This window comes from Episyrphus balteatus, chromosome 3, assembly GCF_945859705.1.
Source record: "Episyrphus balteatus chromosome 3, idEpiBalt1.1, whole genome shotgun sequence".
Taxonomy (NCBI): Eukaryota; Metazoa; Arthropoda; class Insecta; order Diptera; family Syrphidae; genus Episyrphus; species Episyrphus balteatus.
Genome location: NC_079136.1, coordinates 54,962,583 through 54,984,426, shown reverse-complemented (window position 1 = coordinate 54,984,426; position 21,844 = coordinate 54,962,583). Strand labels below are relative to the sequence as shown.

Sequence of the window (21,844 nt, the reverse complement as noted above, 5' to 3'; positions counted from 1 at the left end):
TGTAATGTTTTTAAAATCAATTATCTTTACTACTTTAACTTTCATGTAGGTGTAATTTATGTAATTATTTCCTTAAAGTTTTCTGTTTATGACAACTATATTACAAAGTAGTGTCGCTGATGATGACCGATGCATCGGTCGAAATGCATCCAAATAAATAAATTTTGTTGACTTAAATTAAAAGGTGTTTTTATTTTTATTTTAATCTATTAAAATTAATTTAACTAAAATCAATAAGTTAGAGTCATCGTTACTGTTCATTATTCAAATAATTTATATGGTATTATGTTGAAAGGGATTCGGTTACTTAATATTACTAACAAAAAAGAGCATGCAAAATTAATAAAATCGATTGAACTTCTCGTTTTATTATAGAATTATTTTTTTCCTAATTTTGTTGACACAATATCAAGTTTTGAATAAATACTGTTCTCTATCTCTCTCTATAAAATATACGTGAAAGCCTAAATAAAGCAAAAAACGCCATCGGCATATTTCTAATAGCAACAATTTGACTGTTTTGAGAACAACTAAAAATGAAAATACAAATTGCTTTGATTGTTACGTGTGCAAAATTTAATCAAAATCGTTGACGTCACGTCGTTTCCGTGAAAATTTCAATAAATCGAAAACTTTGTATGTGAGTTACACACTGAGGGAAAAAATAAATTGAAGTTGAAACGTCTTTGTTTCAAAGATGAACTACTTTGATTTATGGGACTTTAAGATACGAAACCATCAAAAATTAACCTTTTTTCCACGTTGATTTTAAAATGTTCATCTTCAACGCAAAATCATTCCGAATAATAGTTAAATCAATGTAGTTTTCATTGATTTTATGTTGTCTTATGGTGGCTTTTTCCTCAGTGCATGTTTTAATCGAGATAATAAAAAACAAAAAATAAAAAAACTGACTTTGAAGAAAAAAAAATCAAATTGTACTCTATTTGAGGAAAATCCGTCCACTTATATGAACACTAGAAATGGGAACAATGACTCAGAGAAGTAAATAGTTATGGTTTTGATTAAAACTTCAATTTTTTTTTTTGATACGAAAACAATACTTGCCATTTTGAGCAAGTCGAAATTGTGCAACTTTATGTTAAAAGGGTAGAGTGCAGACCAAGCTTAATTTCAGCTCCAATTCAAAAATCCAAAATCATAGCTCTGTTAAATGACTCATTGAATAAGTTCATTGTTTGACGCTCATCGTTTGACGGGCCGCCTGACGAGCCCGCTAAACATCACCGATCGAGCTACTGATCGACTTAAAATAAGAAACGTTTTAAATTTGATCTGAGTGATAGAGTTTTCGAATTCATGAAATTATCTTAAAACATATCAAGTAATATTTTATATAATTTATATGTTTTCTGTAATTGGATTACTATCTTAAATGTCCCTATTGTTAATCTGCTTTTTGTTCTTATTCTTCCAGGTCTAAACGTGTCAAATAAAAAATTTCCGCTCACAATAATGAAAAAGATGTCATAACTAAAACAAAAAAAGAATGCTCAATGTTATATAAATTCGACTGATTAAAAAATTTACTGCAGCAAGCAAAAAAAAAAAAAAAAACAAAACAAAAAATAGGTAAAACTAATCTCTAGTGCACTTTGTTCATAATAAAATGCAAGAAGTCTGCAGTAGTTTAGACCCCCAAATGGGAGCACAAATAAAATCCGAATCCCCGCTGAATCCCTTGCACATTCAAACCGGACAAACAATTATACCACCAGTCGTGCTCGGTGGCAATACCCCAGGTGGGCCTGTCGTTGTCTCCGGAGGTGGTAGTGGTGGCGGTGGAGGTGGCATTGGTAATGCTACACCCAACAACAAAATGGCACCAAACTGTGATAAACGCGCCGATACGGCATACTGGATGGGCACCGAAAGTGGCTTCATCAATTCTCAGCCATCGATGGCCGAGTTCCTCAATCATCTGAGTCCGGAGAGTCCCAAAATGGTCGGCACTCCCGGATATCCGGTTGTGCAAGCGGTCGACAGCATGGACTCGGTGCCTGAATATCCCTGGATGAAGGAAAAGAAGACATCGCGAAAGAACAACAATCAAGGTAAGTTTTTATTTATTTTTTATTTATTCTTTCAAATAAGAAGTGTATCTTTGTATCTTTTGTGTGTATCTAACCAATTTGTACCGCAATCTTTACGCTTCCATTCTCCGAGTTGAAAGTCAACTTTTGAGATGGGAGCCTTCTGAGACATGGGAGTCAGTCCAAGCCAAAACCAAAACCATGGCATTTCTGATCGCTGAGATGAATTGCTTTCATAAAACTGCGTGCCTCGAAATGAAAATAATTAATCAACGGCATTTACGCTTGCATGAAACAAATATAAAACCACGAACCGTTCCAGCATTCGGTTCGGTTGTTGGTTTGGTGCGGTGATGATGAGATTGGTGATGGTGTGGTGGTTTTAGCAGCAGCAGCAACGGCGGCGGAGTCGGCGCCGGCCTTACTCCATCCAGTCTCTGCTCTGGTGCAAGCGGGCTCCTTTGAACCCCGCATCTCCCAAGACATGTTATTTGCGATCATTTGTAACAATTTTCTGTTACTCTCTGAATTGTAGTTGCAAGCTGTGTGATGGGCTGGGGCTGATTTCTTTAGCCGGTTCGGTGAGTGTCGTCGTCGTCGTTGTCCATCGACAAGCAAGTGCGGTGTGTGTGAGTGAACATATCAGAGCCGATGATGGACAGACGTCCGGGGCGTAATTTACACTGAACCAAATCCTTACGTAAATACAACGAAAAAATTCGTTGAGCCAACGAAAATTTAATTAATTTTCAGCCGATGAAAAATTTAATTGGCTCAACGAAATGGCTTTCATACGTTAATGAAGAACTTCATCAATTAACGAAAACTTTCGTATTTTAATGAAATTTTTCCTAAAAATTTTTGATCGAAAATTAATGAAGTTTTACATCAGTTTACGAAATTTTTTCATCGATTAACGTAAAATTTAATTAAAACTTTCGTAAGCTAACGAATTTTTTCGTAAATTTTATGAATATTTTAATTAAATTACGAAAAAATATTCGTTAGCTAACGAAACTTTTCGTTGTACCTATTAATTTTTTTTTTTGTAGATTATAGTATTTATTTATTGGACTTGTTAAATTATTAATTTAATACAGTCCAAACTAAAAATTGGCGTTTCGACCCGGTGGAGCTCACTTTGACTTATCGTGAGACACCTTGTCAAAACGCAAATATTTTTTATATTCAGCTCAACTTACATAGATTTTTAAACAAAAACCTAATGTGAACTATATCCAACAAGATTAAATTTTTAATCATTAAAACAGAAATGCACACAAGTCTACGTTTTTTTTTTTTTGTAAGGCAACGATTTTTTTTTTCGTTCACTGATGTATTTTTTCATAAGCCAATGTAATATTTCATTAGCTTATGAAGAATATTCATAAGTTTATGGTTAATGTTGAATTTCATAAGTTAATGAATTTTTTCGTTACTTAATTAAAACTTTGATAAAGTAAGGAATAAATTCTTAATTTTATTCTTTAAAATGAGTATGAAATTTTTTGTTAATTGATGAATCTTTTCATTGAATTGGATTTTTTGGCACTAAAAAGGGAGAAAAAGTGTATGAAACGTTTTCATTAATTGATGAAGGTTTTCATATTACGAAAAATTACATATTTTCGTTGAGCCAACGAAAGTTTCGTTGGGCCAACGAAAATGTAGTGTATGAAACGATTTTCGTAATTTTACGAAATTTATTATTTTCAGTGTATAAGAAATGCTCTTACGTCAAAGTCCGTCCGTCCAGTGGTGATAAATGAGGTATCAAGGCTACGCAGGTTAACCGAATCCAAGTGCTCGAGCAGCAAGCATCTCGAATGCGATCACAACCTGTTATTTAGGTTCATTTGTCAAAATCTACGAAAATAAACCTGTCCTCCAGTTGTCTATGTGGTGCGCATGCTCACAGTGCATTTTGTGTTGCATTCATTCACCAGTCGCACCATATTCGATTCCCACCGCAACTGACTGATTGACCGATACTGATGTTATGTTTAAAAGAGATGAATCCTTCGAATGGGAAAAGGCAATCCTGTTATAGGATGTTGACTGCTGTTGCAGTTTTACGATTGAGAGGATTCGAAGTGATGCAAAATTTTTAAGGTAGCCCAACTTCCGTCATTTTTCGGTACTTTTATGTACACCAGGTAACGACATTAGCACAGTTAGGGGTTGATGGCTCGTATATGGCTCGTATGTGGTAAAGTGGCATCCTGGGAATTTTTGTTTTCAAATTTTTAATTGAGATCAGTCAGCAAGTAAATATCTACAGACATTAATTTGATAAAACGTTTTATAATTCTGACTTCGTTGTTAAATTTTGGCTATTTAAATTAGCTATACCAAATTAAAAACAAAAATATGTAAGTATGTGCAGATTTAGTTGATTTTTTTTAAATTTAAAATAAAATAGAAATCAAGAATTATCATCACTACACACTCTTATAGATTTCTCCAACACGAAACGTAAAAAATTAGAAAGACTTAGAAAGTTCAGCTTTTGCAGCTAATTTCTACCCATAAAATGAAAGTTTAACAAACCAGGTACTTCTAAATATTTAAAAACATAAAATTCATAAACTAATTCTAAAAACTTTATAATAAAACATTATAAACAATTGAGTGCCTTTTCGATTCTTTATCAAGTTTGCTGATCAGCTCTTTTGTTTCGTTGGAATTGAAATGGAATACATAGAGTAACTGTAAATGGAGGATCTATTTTTTTTTTTTTTTTTTACTATTTTTCAATGTTCAAAGAAAATAGAAAAATATGTATATTTGTTAGCAACTCATAGATATCGCTTCTATTCTGATAAACAAATGTATTCGTTTATAAGAACTTTCCGCTGAAATAATATTTGCTTTTAACATAAAAAATACCTCCTCTTATAATTATTGTGATGTTCATGCCTACACATACATAAAATATTGTTTTACTCGAAATTGTTTTCCAAATGCATATAAAATTCAGGGCAAAGAAAACAACTTTTACTTAATTTTATTCAGTTTATTATAATGATATTGTTTTCCTTTTTATTAATTTAAGTATTTTCTTTTTTTTTCCTTAAAATGAAACAAAACATTACTAAAAGTTAATATATTTTATAAATATAAATATTGCATTATAATAAAAATATTGTTTTGATTTTTATGCTGAATTGATAAGATATTTAATTTAATATTTAAAAAATGTTAAAATGATATTGGTTTTTTTTTCAGTGTACAAATCAAAAGATTAGAGCTAGGTGGATAGAGAATATAGGTAGGATTATTTCCAAACTACACCGTTAAAAAACTCTTGCCGATTAACATAACTCCGAAAATCACTTCGTTTGTTCGATATCGGTTTGTCTATTAAGTTCTAGAAAAAGTTTTCGAACTTTTGTCATTGAATATCAAAAGTCATTCCAAAGTTCAAGTTCTAACATCTTTCTGATATCTATTAAGCTAAATTTTTAACTTACACGCACTGTATAAAAAAAATGCCATTTATTATTCTTATTCTGAACGTCATTTTTGAGTAACAGTTTTGAATAAAAAAAAGTTCTTACTCTTTTTGTCTTCTCTATATGTAGTGATATCCTTCATTGTACCGAATTGCATCATACCATGTTCTCGGGATTTCCTTTATGTTTTCAGAATTTAAGTTTAAGGCATTTTGACCCCGACTGCTCTTTCCATTAGCATACAAAAATTTTGAATATTGTTTTTTAGACGTGGCTGCCAGAAAATATGTATATATTATCAAAATGAACTACACCAAATTTTTAACTTGCGATATAGAATTCATAAAATAAATCGAACTCGAGAGAGCAATTAAGCATGCCATTATGATAAAAACGCTTTTGATGCTTAAGCAACTGATACAATTTTCTTCAAATTTGGTACATACACTCCTGCTCAAAATTAACGCACACTTTTTTCTTCTTTAGTCATACCCCTACATCTTATTTAAAATGGCTTTTAAATTATTTGTTGTATTTTTTTGTGTTTGGTTATTATTAAGCAAGTCAAAAAAATGCTAAACTGCAACAGTATTATCAACCAAAAAAAAGATGAACCAAATTTAGCAATTTAAGGTCTGAAAACTGATATTAAAATAATTTTTGTTTTTTAAGAAAAAAAATTTTAAAAAATGGAAGCACGTGACAGTTCTTTCCAATAATTTTATTCAATTCTTGGCATTGTCTCCTCTAGCGCTTATGACAAATTGGAGTCATCTATTCATTCCACGAATTAACATTTGAAGGTTTTATTGTAACTTTTCTTTCACTCCAATTTTCTGTGGATCAAGAATGCTTGGAGGTGGATTTCGGCCGCAAATGCACTTTTTTCAACATTTCCTAGACATGTTCTATTGAATTCAAATCCGAATATCTGTGTGGTCAATTCAAGGGTGGCATATTTTAATCTTGAAATTTTCAAACCACTCTAGAATGCATTATCGTGCATCAGACTGAACTGTGGACCAAATCTAGGGGTGATTGGAACCGCATGGTGTTCGATAAATATGATGTGCGTTAAATTTGAGCAGGAGTGTATATGAGCTTCGGGTTATACCCTAGAGGAGAAATTGAAATTTTCTTAGAATCAAAATTTTGCCACATGACCAAAATGAAAATAGTCTTTGTTCTCAAAATACTACGTGTGCTGTGGAAGGCCCTACTGTTGAAATAAAACCGTTATTAAAGCAAGTATTTTACTTCTGATTACGTCGTAAACAACTCTACTGATTTCAAGTTATAAAAACCAATAAAATAAACTTAATGTTAAAATAGAAGAAAATTTCTAAAAAAAAATAATTTTTGGATAGAAAAAACGACTTCACTGATTTCAAATTGTATAAACCAGTTAAATAATCTTAATGTAAAAGAAGAAAATTTATAAAAAAAAATTATTATTTTATTAAAAAAAATCATTCAATGTTTTTAAAACGGGTAGTGGAGTAACTAAAGCTCAAAAATTGGCAATATTAGGGAACCCGGCCGAACAGCTTAGATTGTGATGATCTTTTTTTTCAATCTTCGGTAATTAAAAATACTTTAAAGTCTGTAGATATAAAATTGCCGGTGTTGCCGTTTTGATTTCTTAAATTTTATTGAAGATTTTTGAGAAAAAAAAAATTTTTTTTTGAAAAATTTTTCTTAAATTTCATAAATTAATTGATGCCAAAAGATTGTCTAGCAAATTCAAGGAAAAAAAAACATATAGGAGTGAGGGACAATATTCTATCGTTCAAGCTATAGATGCAATTTTCGTACTAATTGACTTCAAACACAAAAAAAAAAATATTTTAACACAACGGCAACACCTACAATATTACATATACATATAAATTTTTAAAAAGCTAGAAGCTTAGTCACATTTGTAAAATGAAAATTAAATTAATTGAATGAAGGGCTTTTGAAAAAATGGTAATTGAACTCAGATTTTGAAAAAAAAAAAAAATTATAGACAAAATTTTAACATGTCGTTTTTAAAACTTTTTCGTAATATATTTATTTTCAAATATTTTTGACCACATCTATTATGAATTGAAATTATAAGCAAATGTCAATATGTATTACGGTTTATGAAAAAAATTACAAAGTATTTCATTTTCGAAGAACTTTTTTTAATAGAAGTTTTGACAAAAAATTTAACTTATTTTTTTTTTAAGTTCAACATTTAAATGTAAAGTTATTTTTTATTTATTCAATAGCCCTTATTGTTGAAAGTTAAATAGCAAAAGTTTAAAGTTCTTTTTTGCCAAAGTCTTTAAGAAATTCTATTATTTCAATGCAAAAATTCAGTTTTTATCAAAAAAAAAAAACCATTGAAATTGAAGTAATTTTAATTTTTTTTTTTTTACAATAGAGTGATATATAATACCTTTTGGTCATTTAAGAAATAAAACTGCAAGAAGGTTTGTAGCTTAAAACTTTTAAAAAATGTTTTGTTTTCTTATTTAAATAATAAATTTGATGTTATTTTTTAAAAGTTTTCACAAAACTTCTTATAAAATTAAATATATTTTAAAAGCTTTAATATTCTAAGCAACTTTTTCATAAGAGCAAGAACGTGAGAAATGCGATTTGTTGAATGAATTCTGACGGAAAAAGTATTCTAAGGATTTTGTATTTCGTAAACATTTTGAAAACTAATCGAAATTAAAGTTCAACTTTGTTTTCCATAAAAAGTTGTGTTACCTTTCCACACGTATAAAAAATTCTTCAAAAGCATTTCTTCCGAACTATAACAATGTTTCCAATACTTTTTGAACTGCGAATGATTTATATGTTTGTTCTACATTTTTCACTAAAAAAATGAATTTTAACTCCACACTTTCAAAGAATCAAAAACAAAAAAAAAAAAAAAATCATTTACAACATAATTCAACCACTGTGGCTTGAATCATCTCATCATTTTTTATGTAACAATCATAATTTTTTATATCTTACTTAAATCTCAGCTCACAGGCCATTAATTTAACTTTTTTTTTCTAAATTTACATTTTATTCATTCTTTATATTCTGGCTAAAAAGTCATAAAATTCTTAGAACAAAAAAATGCATCCCCTTTAAAATAAACCAACAGAAAAAAAAACTCTCTTCCATCAAACCACAGTACCAAAGAAAAAAAATAAACACAGGGAATATTTCATGATAGCCAGGAAGAGGACATTACGTGGTTATAAAAACCGGAAATCACCCGATAAAATAATACAAAAACAAAAAAACAACAATCACTGCGGGGGTATACATTTTTTACCCTGATGCCAAACTCTCAACATTTTCACAAAGTGCAGCATCCCTAATTTTTAATTTTATACAAAAATCTATTTTACGTTTTAAAATATACATTTTATGCTAACGTCATGATTCATGATGAATTTTTCTCGTCATTCTGCTGCAATCGATTCTCGCCCACACGACGAACAAAAAAAAAAATTATGTGCTGAAAAAACATTGCTCTTTTCCAAACTTTCCTCCTACTTTCTCTACAAACTGTCAGCAATTCAGCATATGCGTGCTGGATATTTTTTAAAATTCACAACGTGTAATTTTGTGTAAAAATTTATTGAAAACATACGTGAGAATGACGAGTCATAAATAAATATTGAAAAATATTGGATTTTTCAAAACGTGCATTTATGAAAACGAAAAAAAAAAATTATCAATATTCAACTTTCAACACAAAATCTGATAAGGGTTGCAGAGAGCATATGTTACACACTCAGGGGTTTGTTGGCTCTCTTGGCCAGACATTCCGATGAAATAACGCACATTCAGTTAATAAATTAAAGCAGCCCTAAATATTTGTTAAACGAAGAGTGAATTATGAAAACTTTAAAAAAACATAAAAGTCATCCCTTGTCTTAGGGGTTGACTTAAAAACAAAAAAAAAATCTTGTAGTGATAATTGTTTAGATAAATTTATGACTCTCATTCAAAAATAAAATGTTGCACCCTCTTTTGAAAAAAAAAAGTTCCGTTTCAAAAGTCAAATGTTTTATTATTCAAAATTTGTATACAAGCAACTCTTGTGTTTACGACTTTTTTTTATTTCGTGCTATCTTTAAAATTGTTACAATCTAGAGCTGCTGAAAAGTCGTATGAATGAAAGTTAACGACTCGTTTATATTAAATGGTCGTAAAACCAAATACGGTGGCGGCAAAGTAAAAGCTTTAAACTTTGTTGTCTATTTTATTATATGAATGGGAATGAGAGAGAGTAGGTACGAGAGTGAGAAAATGAAACAGATTGTTGTATTATTATTTTTTTTGTGGTGTCATGTATTTTAGACTTTTTTTTTGTGATAATTGAGATATTTTTATTTATTTATTATTTTTTTTGTATTCGTATAAAAATATGATCTCTTCATCATCATCGTCATCATCATCAAAAAAAAAAAACCAACGGAAGCAAATTGTAGGCCAACGTTAGATTATTGCCGCAAACTAGACTCGCGATGTTTTCTACGTGTGATGGGAACTTAAACAAACCAAGCGTCATTTTTGTAAGGCAATAACATATTATTTGTACCTACATTTATATGAAAATGAGACAAGAATAAATAATTATTATTTAGCTAATTATTTGTGATGGGAGAGAAACAGTGAAAACTCCTGGGGCGGAGGTATTATTTTAATTGTTTTTTTTTTTTTTAATTTGTTTCCATATGATTTGTTGTGATTGGATTTTTTTTATAGAAAATAATAATAACTTTATTTAATGTTCCCAATAAATTTTTGTATCTTCCTACCATAAAATTGGATTTATCTCTTTAACAAAAAAAAAAAACTAAATACCTAATAAATAATTGGCAAAATAGCTACTCTAGTTAATTACTTTTTATGAGGACAAATTTTTGATTGAATTTTGCATAAATATGGGTATATTTTTTTTACGCTTTGTAGGTAAGTAAGATTCCAATCTTTACAAGGTTTGAAAATTTTTAAGATAATATCTCAGGCTTAATTATTTTAAACTCAAATAGGTTTCTAATTTTGATAATGAGCGCTAGTGAAAGTTTTTCGCAATATGTCTTATCACTAGAATCAAACCAGTGTAAATATAATACTTTTCTGTTATCCTATAGGTTAACCAAATTCCTAGTCTCCACCACCCAAGAAAGTTTGAAAGAAAATTGTCATGAAATTTAGTGTTTCAAGAAATTTGAATTCATTGAACATTCAGTAACTAGTCGATTCACTATAATGCAAAACTTTGTTAAGGTCTTAATTTTTAGAAGAAATGTTATCCCTTGTTGACCTTAGTTTCCAAGTCCCCTAACCCAACGCAACTTAATTTTTAATGTGTCCTCACAAAATATTGATTAACTACAGATAGTTTTTAAGTGGTGGTAAAAATTCGACAAAACTGTAAAAGTTGATAGAAAATTTTGAAAATTAGCACTGTCACTGAAAACAGCGACATTGACGGTTATTTTTATTTTCAGCATTTAAAAAAAAATAATATTTTCTTTAGGGTGGAGCACTTTTGACGATGGGACACATTTAAGTTTTACAAATATAAAAAGACAGTTGATTTTGATATTAAATGTAAATATCATTGTTGGTCTCATTGTTTTCTCCAATAATATACAAAAGATTTAAAGTTCTCTTTCAATTGTTGTGGTGTCTATTTATTTTATTTAGTGTAGTGTAGTTGTGGTGTATTATTAGAACAAGATGATGCTATATTTTCTTTAAGTTATCGTTAGTAGCTTTAAAAATAAAAATATTTCTTTATGGCACGTGGGGACATGAATCCTTACAGCGTGCAATGAATTCCATTCAATCGAAATTAAATTAACCTTTACTAGGATTTAATACTTTTATCGATAAGTTATTTATAATTTGTGATCATATTCGATACATACTCGAATGCATATTCGTATAGAAAGTGAATTTAATTTTAATTTTAATTTGAACATTATTTTTTGAAGTATATTTCATTTAATTTTTATGTTTTTAGATATAAGATTAGTTTATTAAAATATGAATCCACGAGTCATAATAGAGGAAGACAAATACCTTTTTTGTTCTACTTTTTGTGTCCTTGTGAAAGTGCACCACCTTTTTGTCCCGTTCTAATACTAATTTTTATATAATCATTTTTATCAAAAAACAAAACCGACTTCCATAGATCAAAACTGGGTTTTATGGTTTCTAATAGTTTCTATGGCCAAAACTGAACGAATTGAAACGGGACCACACTGCAGGAACCAGCTTTCCAATACAAAAAGAATTATCAAAATTGGTTCGCACGTACTTGCTCTTGTAGTTCACAGTATCTTTATCTTAAATATCTATTGGAAATTTAAGATTTTGTAGAAAAAAAAATAAAAAAACAAACCAAAAGTTTAAAAATTAAATTAAAAATTTTTTTTTTCAAAAATGTTTTTAAAAATATTTTTTTTTAACATTTTATACTTTATGATCTCTGTAAATTTTAAATAAAATAACTAATGCTTTGATGAAATATATGAACTTAAAAAATATGTCAATTTTTGAAAAACGGCAACGCCATATTTCCGTTCTTCGCATTTTTTGAGAAAAACTAAAAACGCAGTTTGTTTTGGAATCAATAATTGAAATCGTTAGAGCCGTTTTCGAGAAATTTGCAATACATCGAAAACGTTATATGGGAGGTATGCGTTAAAATGGAGATATTAAAAAAATATTTAAAAAATGGGTCTAGGAAATTACGTAAAAATCATCTGTACCAAGTTTCAAGCAAATCCATTCATCCGTTTAGGCCCTAGCTCGATGTACAGATGGACGCCCAGACGCACACACGCACACACGCACACAAAAATACAGACGAATTGAATACCTCCTCCTTTTTGGAAGTCGGTAAAAAGTTATAAGAAATTTTCAGAAAATCTGTCGAATTTGGCTTAACCTACACTACTGTCACAAAAAGGTCCTACTTTTGGGAAATACCGTTAACAATTTAGAACTGTTTTTTATGTCTGGCTTTGTCCTAAGTGACTTAACTAATTTCAACGAATATTTATGTACAAAAACGTTTTAGTAAAAAGAAAATATTAATATATATATATTAGGGTGGGTCAAAAAAAAAAATCGTTAGTATTCGTTTTTTTTTGATTTGGTACTTCGAAAACTCGATTGCTAGACACCTCTAGAATATACTCACCAAATATGAGCTCTTTATTTTAGTGGGAAGGTCCTCCGCTTTTCAATTTTCCATTTTTACATCAAGCTTCTACTAAAAAAAAATATTTTTTTTTTATTAATTGAATTTAAACAAAAATATTAAAACTTTTTTTACTTTTCAGAATTTTCTACTTCACTGAAAAGTCATTATTATTAACTTAGTAAGATGGATTATTGTAAGAGCTTAAATGTTTTACAAAAAAGTCCTTGGCATCAAATTGATTGCTTTAACCGGTTAGAAGATATTCGCATCCAAACCAATGCCCACTACTGATTTCAATAGTTTTCTTATGGTCCCTATGCATTGTGACTTGGATGCGAATATCTTCTAAACCGTTAAAGAAACCAATTTGAGCCCAACGACTCTTTTGTAGAACATTTAAGCCCCTAAAATAATCCATCTTACTAATTTAATAATAATGACTTTTCGGTGAATTAGAAAATTTTGACAAGTAAAAAAAAGTTTTTATATTTTTGTTTAACTTTGACCTCGAATATCTTTCAAATGGTAAGATTAATAAAAAAAGTTAATAAGACCTTTTTTGTGGAGCAATCTGTTTCCTACAAGATTATGTCATGCGCGTTTGATTATTATAATTTTTCAATTTGTTACAAAATTAAGAACAAAAAACGAATTTTAAAAGATTTTCTCGATTTTAGGACCTCAAATATCTAATAAACGGTTAGATAATTGAAAAAAGTGTGTAAGGCCTTTTTATAGAGCGTTCAATTTTCTACCAGAATATGTAAAAAAATTTGCTAAAAAGTCAATAAATAAAAAAATTATTTTTTTTTTAGTAGAAGCTTGATGTAAAAATGGAAAATTGCGAAGCGGAGGACCGTCCCACTAATATAAAGAGCTCATATTTGGTGTGTAAATTCTAGAGTTGTCTATAGTAATCGATTTTTCATAGTACAAAATCGAAAAAACTAATTTCAATTTTTTTGACCTACCCTTAATATACTTAATGAAAAAATACCGACTCTAAGGATTTTCAAAAAAAAATTTAATTCTTTGTTATAAATTTTTATTTTACAACACATTAGGCGTCTTTTTTTTTGCAAAACCATCTGCAGTAGAATTTCCAAAATATCAAAATTGAACAAAAATTGATATGAAGTCACCAAAATAAAAGAAAGAAGAAACGAATATACCTTGTAAAAATTCTATCCGCAGCTGGATTTGTTTCCTATTCTTATCGGCAGCTACGTGTTGTTTTTGTATTGCATGTAAACACAACAAAAAATAAAATGCACCTGGGGTCGCACGTACTTGCTCTTATGATAAAAGTAGCTTTTATGTCAAAGCTTTTTAGGAAAAATATTTTCAATTAATTATAATTTGATTTTATGAGGAGTTTCATAAGAAATGCAGAAATATGCAAAATTTTTTTTATAACTTCTTACGCCATATTTCCACTTTCCGTATTTTTTGAGAAAAACTAAAAACGCAGTTATGTTAGATTTACGTTCAACATAACGTGAGTCAAATTTAATCAAAATCGTTAGAGCCGTTTTCGAGAAAGTTGCAATACCTCGAACACGTTGTATGGGAGGTACATGTTCTAAGCGAGATATTGAAAAACAAAAACAAAAACCAACCTTGGAAATTACAAAAAAATCATCTGTACCAAATTTTAAGAAAATCCGTCCACCCGTTTAAGCTGCAGCTTCATGTACAGCTTTTTTTGACGACGCACAGACGCACAGACCGACGGACGTCATGACGAAAACCACTTTTTCGGACTTCTCCATGACGCGAACTCTTTTTGACACGAAACCAATACTTGCCCTATTGAGCAAGTAAAAAGGCCTTTAATGACTATCCTGTGGAATTCCAGAATTGATTTTAAACTTATATGATTCGCAACCGTTTAATATTTCTTAACCCTTTCGAACCCAAGCTATGAAAATCATTATTAAAAAATGTTTTTTCGGTATTATCGGGTCAAAAACATCACAACTAAGAAATATGAATAGCAAAAAGTTATTTTCCAAAATATTAAATAGCAAAACTAATGTGTTATTCTCATGCTACATGTAAGTAACATCACTGCCTATGGCCACCAAAAAAAGTCGGAGAACTGAGAAAATAACTTTTTAGGAAACTATAATATATGCTACTTCTTCTAAGCAAAAAAAACAAAAAACTTTCTGCATTAACACTTTTTATATCTTTTTTTTTCAAAATAATGACCATATATAAAAAAAAATTTGAAAAAAAAAAATATGAATTTCAGTCCCTTTTTCGAAACAAAAAAATTAATGGTATGATATTTGACTAACTTTTTGTAATAATCCAGTAACTAGGCATTTTTATCTTTCAATTAAGCCATCGAAACCTAAAAAATTGTTTAATTTGATATTTTTTACGAATTTTTAAAAAAATGTTACATGAGAGTAACGCTGGGTCCGAAAGGGTTTAAAAGTATTCACTTAAACCTTATTTTAATATTTTAAAAATCAGAATAAGCTTTGCTCAAATAAAGTAAATAAAAATAATTATTAATATGTTTGAAGGAATTAATGCAGATTTTTTTCTATTGAAATAAAAGTAACAACGATCATGCTAAAACCATGCTAACTAGGAACAATAATTTATACATTAAATCATAAGAATTCACTGATAATACGTTGAAAAAGCTTAGGAATCACAGATAGCCTGGAAATAGGCCTATTGTTTTTAATTTATTTTTTTTGTAAACATGTTCTACTTTTTCTTATGCAAAAACTGTCACACAATTTAAGTCACAAGCTTAAGTTTCGTTTCAAATAAAATGGCCGATAAGCAATAAGATAGATAAATTAATTTTATTTTCATTAAAATGTAGTTATAAAAACAAGCAATATAACACTTTGACTATTTAACATCAGAAAAAACACTATTTACACTATCTCAAAATCCTCACACTGGCTTTTAAGCAGCACTCATAAAATTGCATATGTTAAAAAAATAACTAGTCAAAAGTTATTTGTGTTCTCTTATCGAAAAACCCTTAATATTAAAAGTGAACATTTTTAGACTTTGTCACTTTTTTTTTACCAGTCAGTTAATACAATTTAAATTTTCAATCTCATGCTACTTATCCTTAAGATATTATTTTATGTTTTCATATTGGATACTCCAGTCAAAGCGTCGGAAAAAAGGGCCTCACCTTGCGCAGAGAGGCACTGTCAGTTTTTATTTCATGGATCGATGGGGGTATATTTAAAAGGCTTAAACCCAATTTCTCACCACCTGATCATTCTTTTTAGCGAAGTTATTCACAAAAATGCATTTTTTGGGATATTTTACTTCTAAGCTAATATCTTTGCTCCAGATTGTCGTAGACCAAAAAATAAACATACATTTCTTTAAAATGCAGGACATGAACAGGGCTACATAATAGGTTAGAAAAATGTCAATCATGACATAAGCTTTTTTCGAAATAATGACAAAAATGTGTTTTTTAACAACAAGAATTTGCATTTGAGTGAGTAAATACAAAATGGCAGCCATTTACAGTCAAACTCTTGTAGTTAAAAAACACATTTTTGTCATTATTTCGAAAAAAGCTTAAATCATGATTGACATTTTTCTAATCTATTTTGTAGCCCTATTCATGTCCTGCATTTTACAGAAAAAATCAGCTCTTTATAACCAAAGATGGCCGAGCAATTGATAAATGAACGCATGCAAAACCGGTGCGAAAACACCCAAAAATATCGTTTTTTGGGAATAACTCGGCTTCAGAATGTCCTACGACAAAAAGTAAACCTTTTGATTGTTCGTTACAACATTTTCTATCGATTTAGTGCACATTATTTTTGTTGAAACAAATAAAAAATAAGTAATATTAAGTCAAAGACGTTTTTTTGTTTAGTAAACTCTTGCCTTATTATTTTGTAAACGGTGCAAGTATTGGCTAAAAAAATAAATGACTGTTGTAGTCCTTTAAATTATCTACAATTTAGCTCTCTACGACCCACACGAGCCGAGTTATTATTATTTTAAGAAAGCATCATTCCGTAAGAAAATTAAAAAAATTTCCCCTGTTTATAAGTCGAATAATAGTTCTCAGTGAGAGGGGTTGTTTTCATTGTTTCATGTTTTTCGTTGGGCATTTACTCCAGTCAAAGCGTCGGAAAAAAGGGCCTCACCTTGCGCAGAGAGGCACTGTCAGTTTTTATTTCATGGATCGATAGGGGTATATTTAAAAGGCTTAAACCCAATTTCTCACCACCTGATCATTCTTTTTAGCGGAGTTATTCACAAAAATTACATACAACGATAGAAAGTATTATAAGGAAGAGAATGTATGTTTATTTTTTGGTCTACGACAATCTGGAGCAAAGATATTAGCTTAGAAGTAAAATATCCCAAAAAATGCATTTTTGCGAATAACTCCGCTAATAAGAATGATCAGGTGGTGAGAAATTGGGTTTAAGCCTTTTAAATATACCCCTATCGATTCATGAAATAAAAACTGACAGTGCCTCTCTGCGCAAGGTCAAATGACGCTTTGACTGGAGTATGGACTGAAAGTTCAAAAAATCCTTCTGGTACCTATGTCAATATCAACAAAACTTGAATATTCTTATGCCAGCTATGTCCTTGATTTATTGTGTGATAAATATTTTCTTCTTTCCTTACTATTCATTATAATAAAAATAAATAAATAAAAACAAGAATGATTTCCAACAAATGCCAACATTAAAACATCTTAATCAAGTCCTTAAGTTGACCACGATTGTGCGTTTTGATTAACATGCACCCCCGCTGACTAAGCAAACTCTGTTTTCAACAACAAACACAACAACAACAAAAAAAACCTGTTTTTTTCTTATTTAAGGATATAAACGAACCGACAAAAGGAAAATTCCATGTCACTAGAAGCATTATCCCCAGAATATCCGATGTGATAAATAGCCACAGCTAATTCCAACAACCATATCCATACACTCTTGCTCCTCATCATATAAAACCTCTCTAAAGGAAGGCGGATGATTCCCCAGTGAACTGCTGTTGCCTTCACCGCCGACGGCAAACCGGCGAAAAAGAACATTCCGTCCGGGTCGTGTGGTTCTATGGTCTACTACTATACTTACTATATGACAGCTTGGTTTGCGTTGCCGTCGGTTTTGAATACAGTCGAAGCATACATTGTTACCACCCTCGTCTGCCACAACAACAAAATATTCATTCGCTTGAGGGTCAATATATCTTCGGCGGCATTCGACTTCATGCTGTGATAAAGACAAATGATACGCACTCAATTTTAAGGAGCTAGAGCCAGCTACTCATCCTTTGGTCCTCGTCCTTGTTCGTTTTTTTTTGGTATATTGTTGTGTGAATTTTTGTTTTTTTTTTTTTTTTTTTTTGATGGGTAAGGTCCTTTGTCAATATAATTTTTTTTTGGCGAATAAGTGAAACACCCCCCAAAAACACCCACAACATATGACCAAAATGACAAGTAGACACAACGGTAATCTCCGGAATGGAGTCCTTTTTCGCATATAACACTTAAATGGCGATTAAAGCGAGTGTATCGTTACAAATTACCGCCTATTTCACTTCCGGCTCTCGATGTAGCTAGAGGTGTTTATTTTTTGTTGCTATAGTAGTTGTTGTTATTGCCACATCCACATTATATGCCGCATGTATCCTGTTGCTCCATCATCATGCTGGTTTGGTGTCGAGTATGTGGAATTTTATTCGCACAATCCAATTGCATAGAGATTTGAATTTTCAATTGGTTCAATTAAGCGAGTGTGGCTTTGTATTATACGTGAGTTTAAATAGGAATTTCAATACGCACACACATATACACTCACGTATAAATCTGTTTTTATAAATTTATGTCATTTATTGTAAACGGGTTACATAAATCTAGCCAGAGGGTAGAATTATTCGGCTTTATGGAATGTGTTGGATTTGAGAGATGCTGTTGGTGCTGAATGCTTGATTGTGGCAGCAAAATTACTATACAAAGCAATTAAATTGCAATTTATGCAGTTTTACGTTTCGAATTGTGCACTGTGAAATCAATTTGTCATTTTGTCGATTTATGTAGTGAATAAATCAGTTTTTTTTTTAAAGCTGCCAGATTACTATTGGATTTATTAAATCCATTTGTACATACATAACTTAACTATACATGTATATTGAAGTGTCTGGTTAGTTGGGTTTCTGAAATCGGTCTTTAGTTAGGCATTTATTCGAACGAGTAAAATAATTGGTTCGCATATAAAAAGATGTTTGTTTTTTTTTTTTTAGAAAATCAAACAACTCGACTCGGCTGTTGGTCTTGTTATGAAATTTAAATAAGACATTTTATGTGAAGAGAAAATCTAGGCTTATTGCCAAAACTGAGTAAGAATAATTGTACCTTATTGAAATCTAGCATAACACTGGTTTACAAGGGTTTTGTTGTCGAAACAAAAATATACTTTTCTGAAGGTTTTCGGTGTGCTGAACTCGATTCCAAACTCAGAAACTTCTAATCACCGTTTTTGAGATATTACCGTTAGAAAATGCAAAAAAACGTTTTTTTGAGTTCTTCGGACCTTATTCTTTTTTATAAGGAAAATTGTTTGAGTATATCTAGTAACGCTTTCTATAAGAACTGTTTTCCATCTTTCAATAACTGTTTAAATCTTTTTAATATCTTTTGTATTGCCCGAGATATCTTAAAATGAAGTAAGTGGGTTTTTCTTCATATACCATAAAGGAGATAATGGCGTTTTAAAATTTATAAAAATACCAAACAACTTAGGATATCTCGGGCAGTAAAAAAGATATCGAAATGATTTAAACAGATTTAAAAAGGTGGAAAATAGTTCTTATAAAAACCGTTACTAAATATGCTCAAACAATTTTCCTTATATAAAAGAATAAGGTCCGAAGTACTGCATTTTCTAAGAGTAATATTTCAAAAACGGGAGCTGATTAATTTTTTTTGACTTCGGATTCGAGTTCAGCATACCGAAAACCTTCAGAAAAGTATATTTTTGTTTCGGCAACAAAAAAAAAGTTTAATTTTGTTAACCAGTGTAATAGTTAAACATTTCAGACAAGAACCAAGAATCTTAAGTGTCTATTAGAATATCATATGTAAAAGGGTGTTTTTTTTTATAATGATAATGAAAAAAAAAAAATGTATTTTGTACACTAATAAAATTTGGTAAATTCTTTTTATTTAGGTCAAATCAAGAGTTTAAAGACTTCAAGAAGTTATTTCAAGTGAATAGGTGTTTTTTTTCGAAGAGAGAGATATTTTGTTTTTAATAAAAGTCCCAAAAAGCCAATGATTTGCAAAGTATGCCTACGTTTAAAAATTTTATTAAAGGAGTTTTATTTGTTATGAGAACCAAAAACAAAATTAGCCTTTTGGTAAAAGGTTGTTCTTTTGAACGAAGAAAACATAAGTATTATCTTTGCCAACAAAAAACTGAGGAATGGTACCCAATTAAAATATAAAAATAATGTTTTATAATAATAAAAGCTCCGGCTAGGAAAGTTTTCAAGTTGGAACCCAGAGGGACGGCACCGTAGAGGAAGACCTCGTCTGAGGTGGCGCAACCAAGTAGAAGGGGACCTAAATCAACTTGGCGTGCGAAACTGGAAGCAGCGACCGAAGGATAGAGCTGGTTGGCGAAGCTTGTTGGTTGAGGCCCAAATCCACAGCGGATTGTAGCCGCCTTATGGCGCTGGTCAACCTAAGTAAGTAAGTAAGTCTCGAACGTACAACACGAATGTAATGCAATTTCGAAAAAAAACACCCTTTCACCAAAAATAACTTTTTGAAGTTTCTAAACTGGTTTTTTGTTGGTTTAAGTAGTTTTTTAAAATTCAAGAAGAAATTAAAATAAAATGTAGGTATTTCTAATGTTAAAGCTTTTCATGCAAAAAATTTGGAATTTGGAATGGGATTTTTTTTAGGAATTCCTCCGTTTTAAATGATTTTGATCACAAAACGATGTAGCTATGTCATTTGATATTTTTGTTAAAATGGAATTTTTGATTTTTTTTACATTTTTTATTCTTATATCTATAAGGTGATTCAGGAGGAATGTGCCAAAAAGCTGGAGTTTGCCGAGACAAGAAAAAAAATCGTATGGTAAGGGCGTCAAACCATGGGGCGAGCGCTCCAGAAACACTAAGAAAAATTCACAGGTCAGCTTCCAGGCGTTATCAATGAAAAAAAAAAAAAACTGATTAATTCTGGATAAATCTAATATTTTATGTTTAATGTCTTAATGTTAAAAAATAATAGACGAAATGTTGATGTTTAATAAAATATTTACCAACTAAGAAAAAAATATTTTTGGGTTTTTATTAATTTCTTAAAAACGACAAGACATTATTTGTATACGGTTTTTTGTTTATGTAAAAAAAACAAGAGCATTGAATTTTGAAAACTAAAACAGTACTTAATTACATACAATTTTGAAGAAAAATTAGTTAAATTTTTTTTTCACCTCTCCCTACAATACGATTTTTTTCTTGTCTTTACCCAACCTACACGCTCCAGCTTTTTAGAAAATTACTACTGAATCACTCTGTATACAAATTTTATAAAATTTAAAAAAAAGTTGGTAGATTGCTACAAAAAAAAAAAAAATCATTAACCAGTTTTCAAAAAATTGACTTAACAAAAAAATAATAATATTATTTTTTTTTTCAAATCCAATTTAATAAGTGTCCATGAAATATTCAAAAAAAAAGAGGATCTTAATGTTAATCGAAATTGTTATAGTCTTTTTTGAAAAAATAAACTTTATTTAAGAAAAAGAAATGCAACCGGCTGATTTTAGCTATAGAGGTTGTTTCGTTTACTACGTTGAAAAATCGAATATACCAAAAATCTTTTTCGTAAGAAAAACTACCCTAACCAAAATCCATCTACCATAAAACTCTACCAAAGACAAATAATAATTATTTCGCGGCATATTAAATTAATTGAGTTCGCAAATAAATTACCCAATTATACTTTTGGTTATGCTTCAGTCTATGAAAATCCAAAATAATCTCTTCGCCTTTTACCAACCATTATTAGCACTTTAATTTAAGCATCTCTCGTTTAATATGAACAAAAGTAGGCGGAAAAAAAAGAGAGTGAGTCCTTGATACTTTCT

The 21,844-nt window shown here is 30.0% G+C and overlaps 1 protein-coding gene across 2 annotated transcripts in view; it reads left to right on the top strand.

Moving 5' to 3' along the window:
- The first annotated feature begins 1,590 nt into the window (after positions 1-1,590).
- LOC129915312 (homeotic protein proboscipedia) overlaps positions 1,591-21,844 on the top strand; it is an 84,380-nt gene continuing 64,126 nt past the window's right edge. For both annotated transcript variants that reach the window (XM_055994799.1, XM_055994798.1), the window contains exon 1: positions 1,591-2,075. In XM_055994799.1, the coding sequence (XP_055850774.1) occupies positions 1,631-2,075 (445 nt within the window). In that variant the 5' untranslated portion in view covers positions 1,591-1,630. The remainder of the gene's footprint in view (positions 2,076-21,844) is intronic.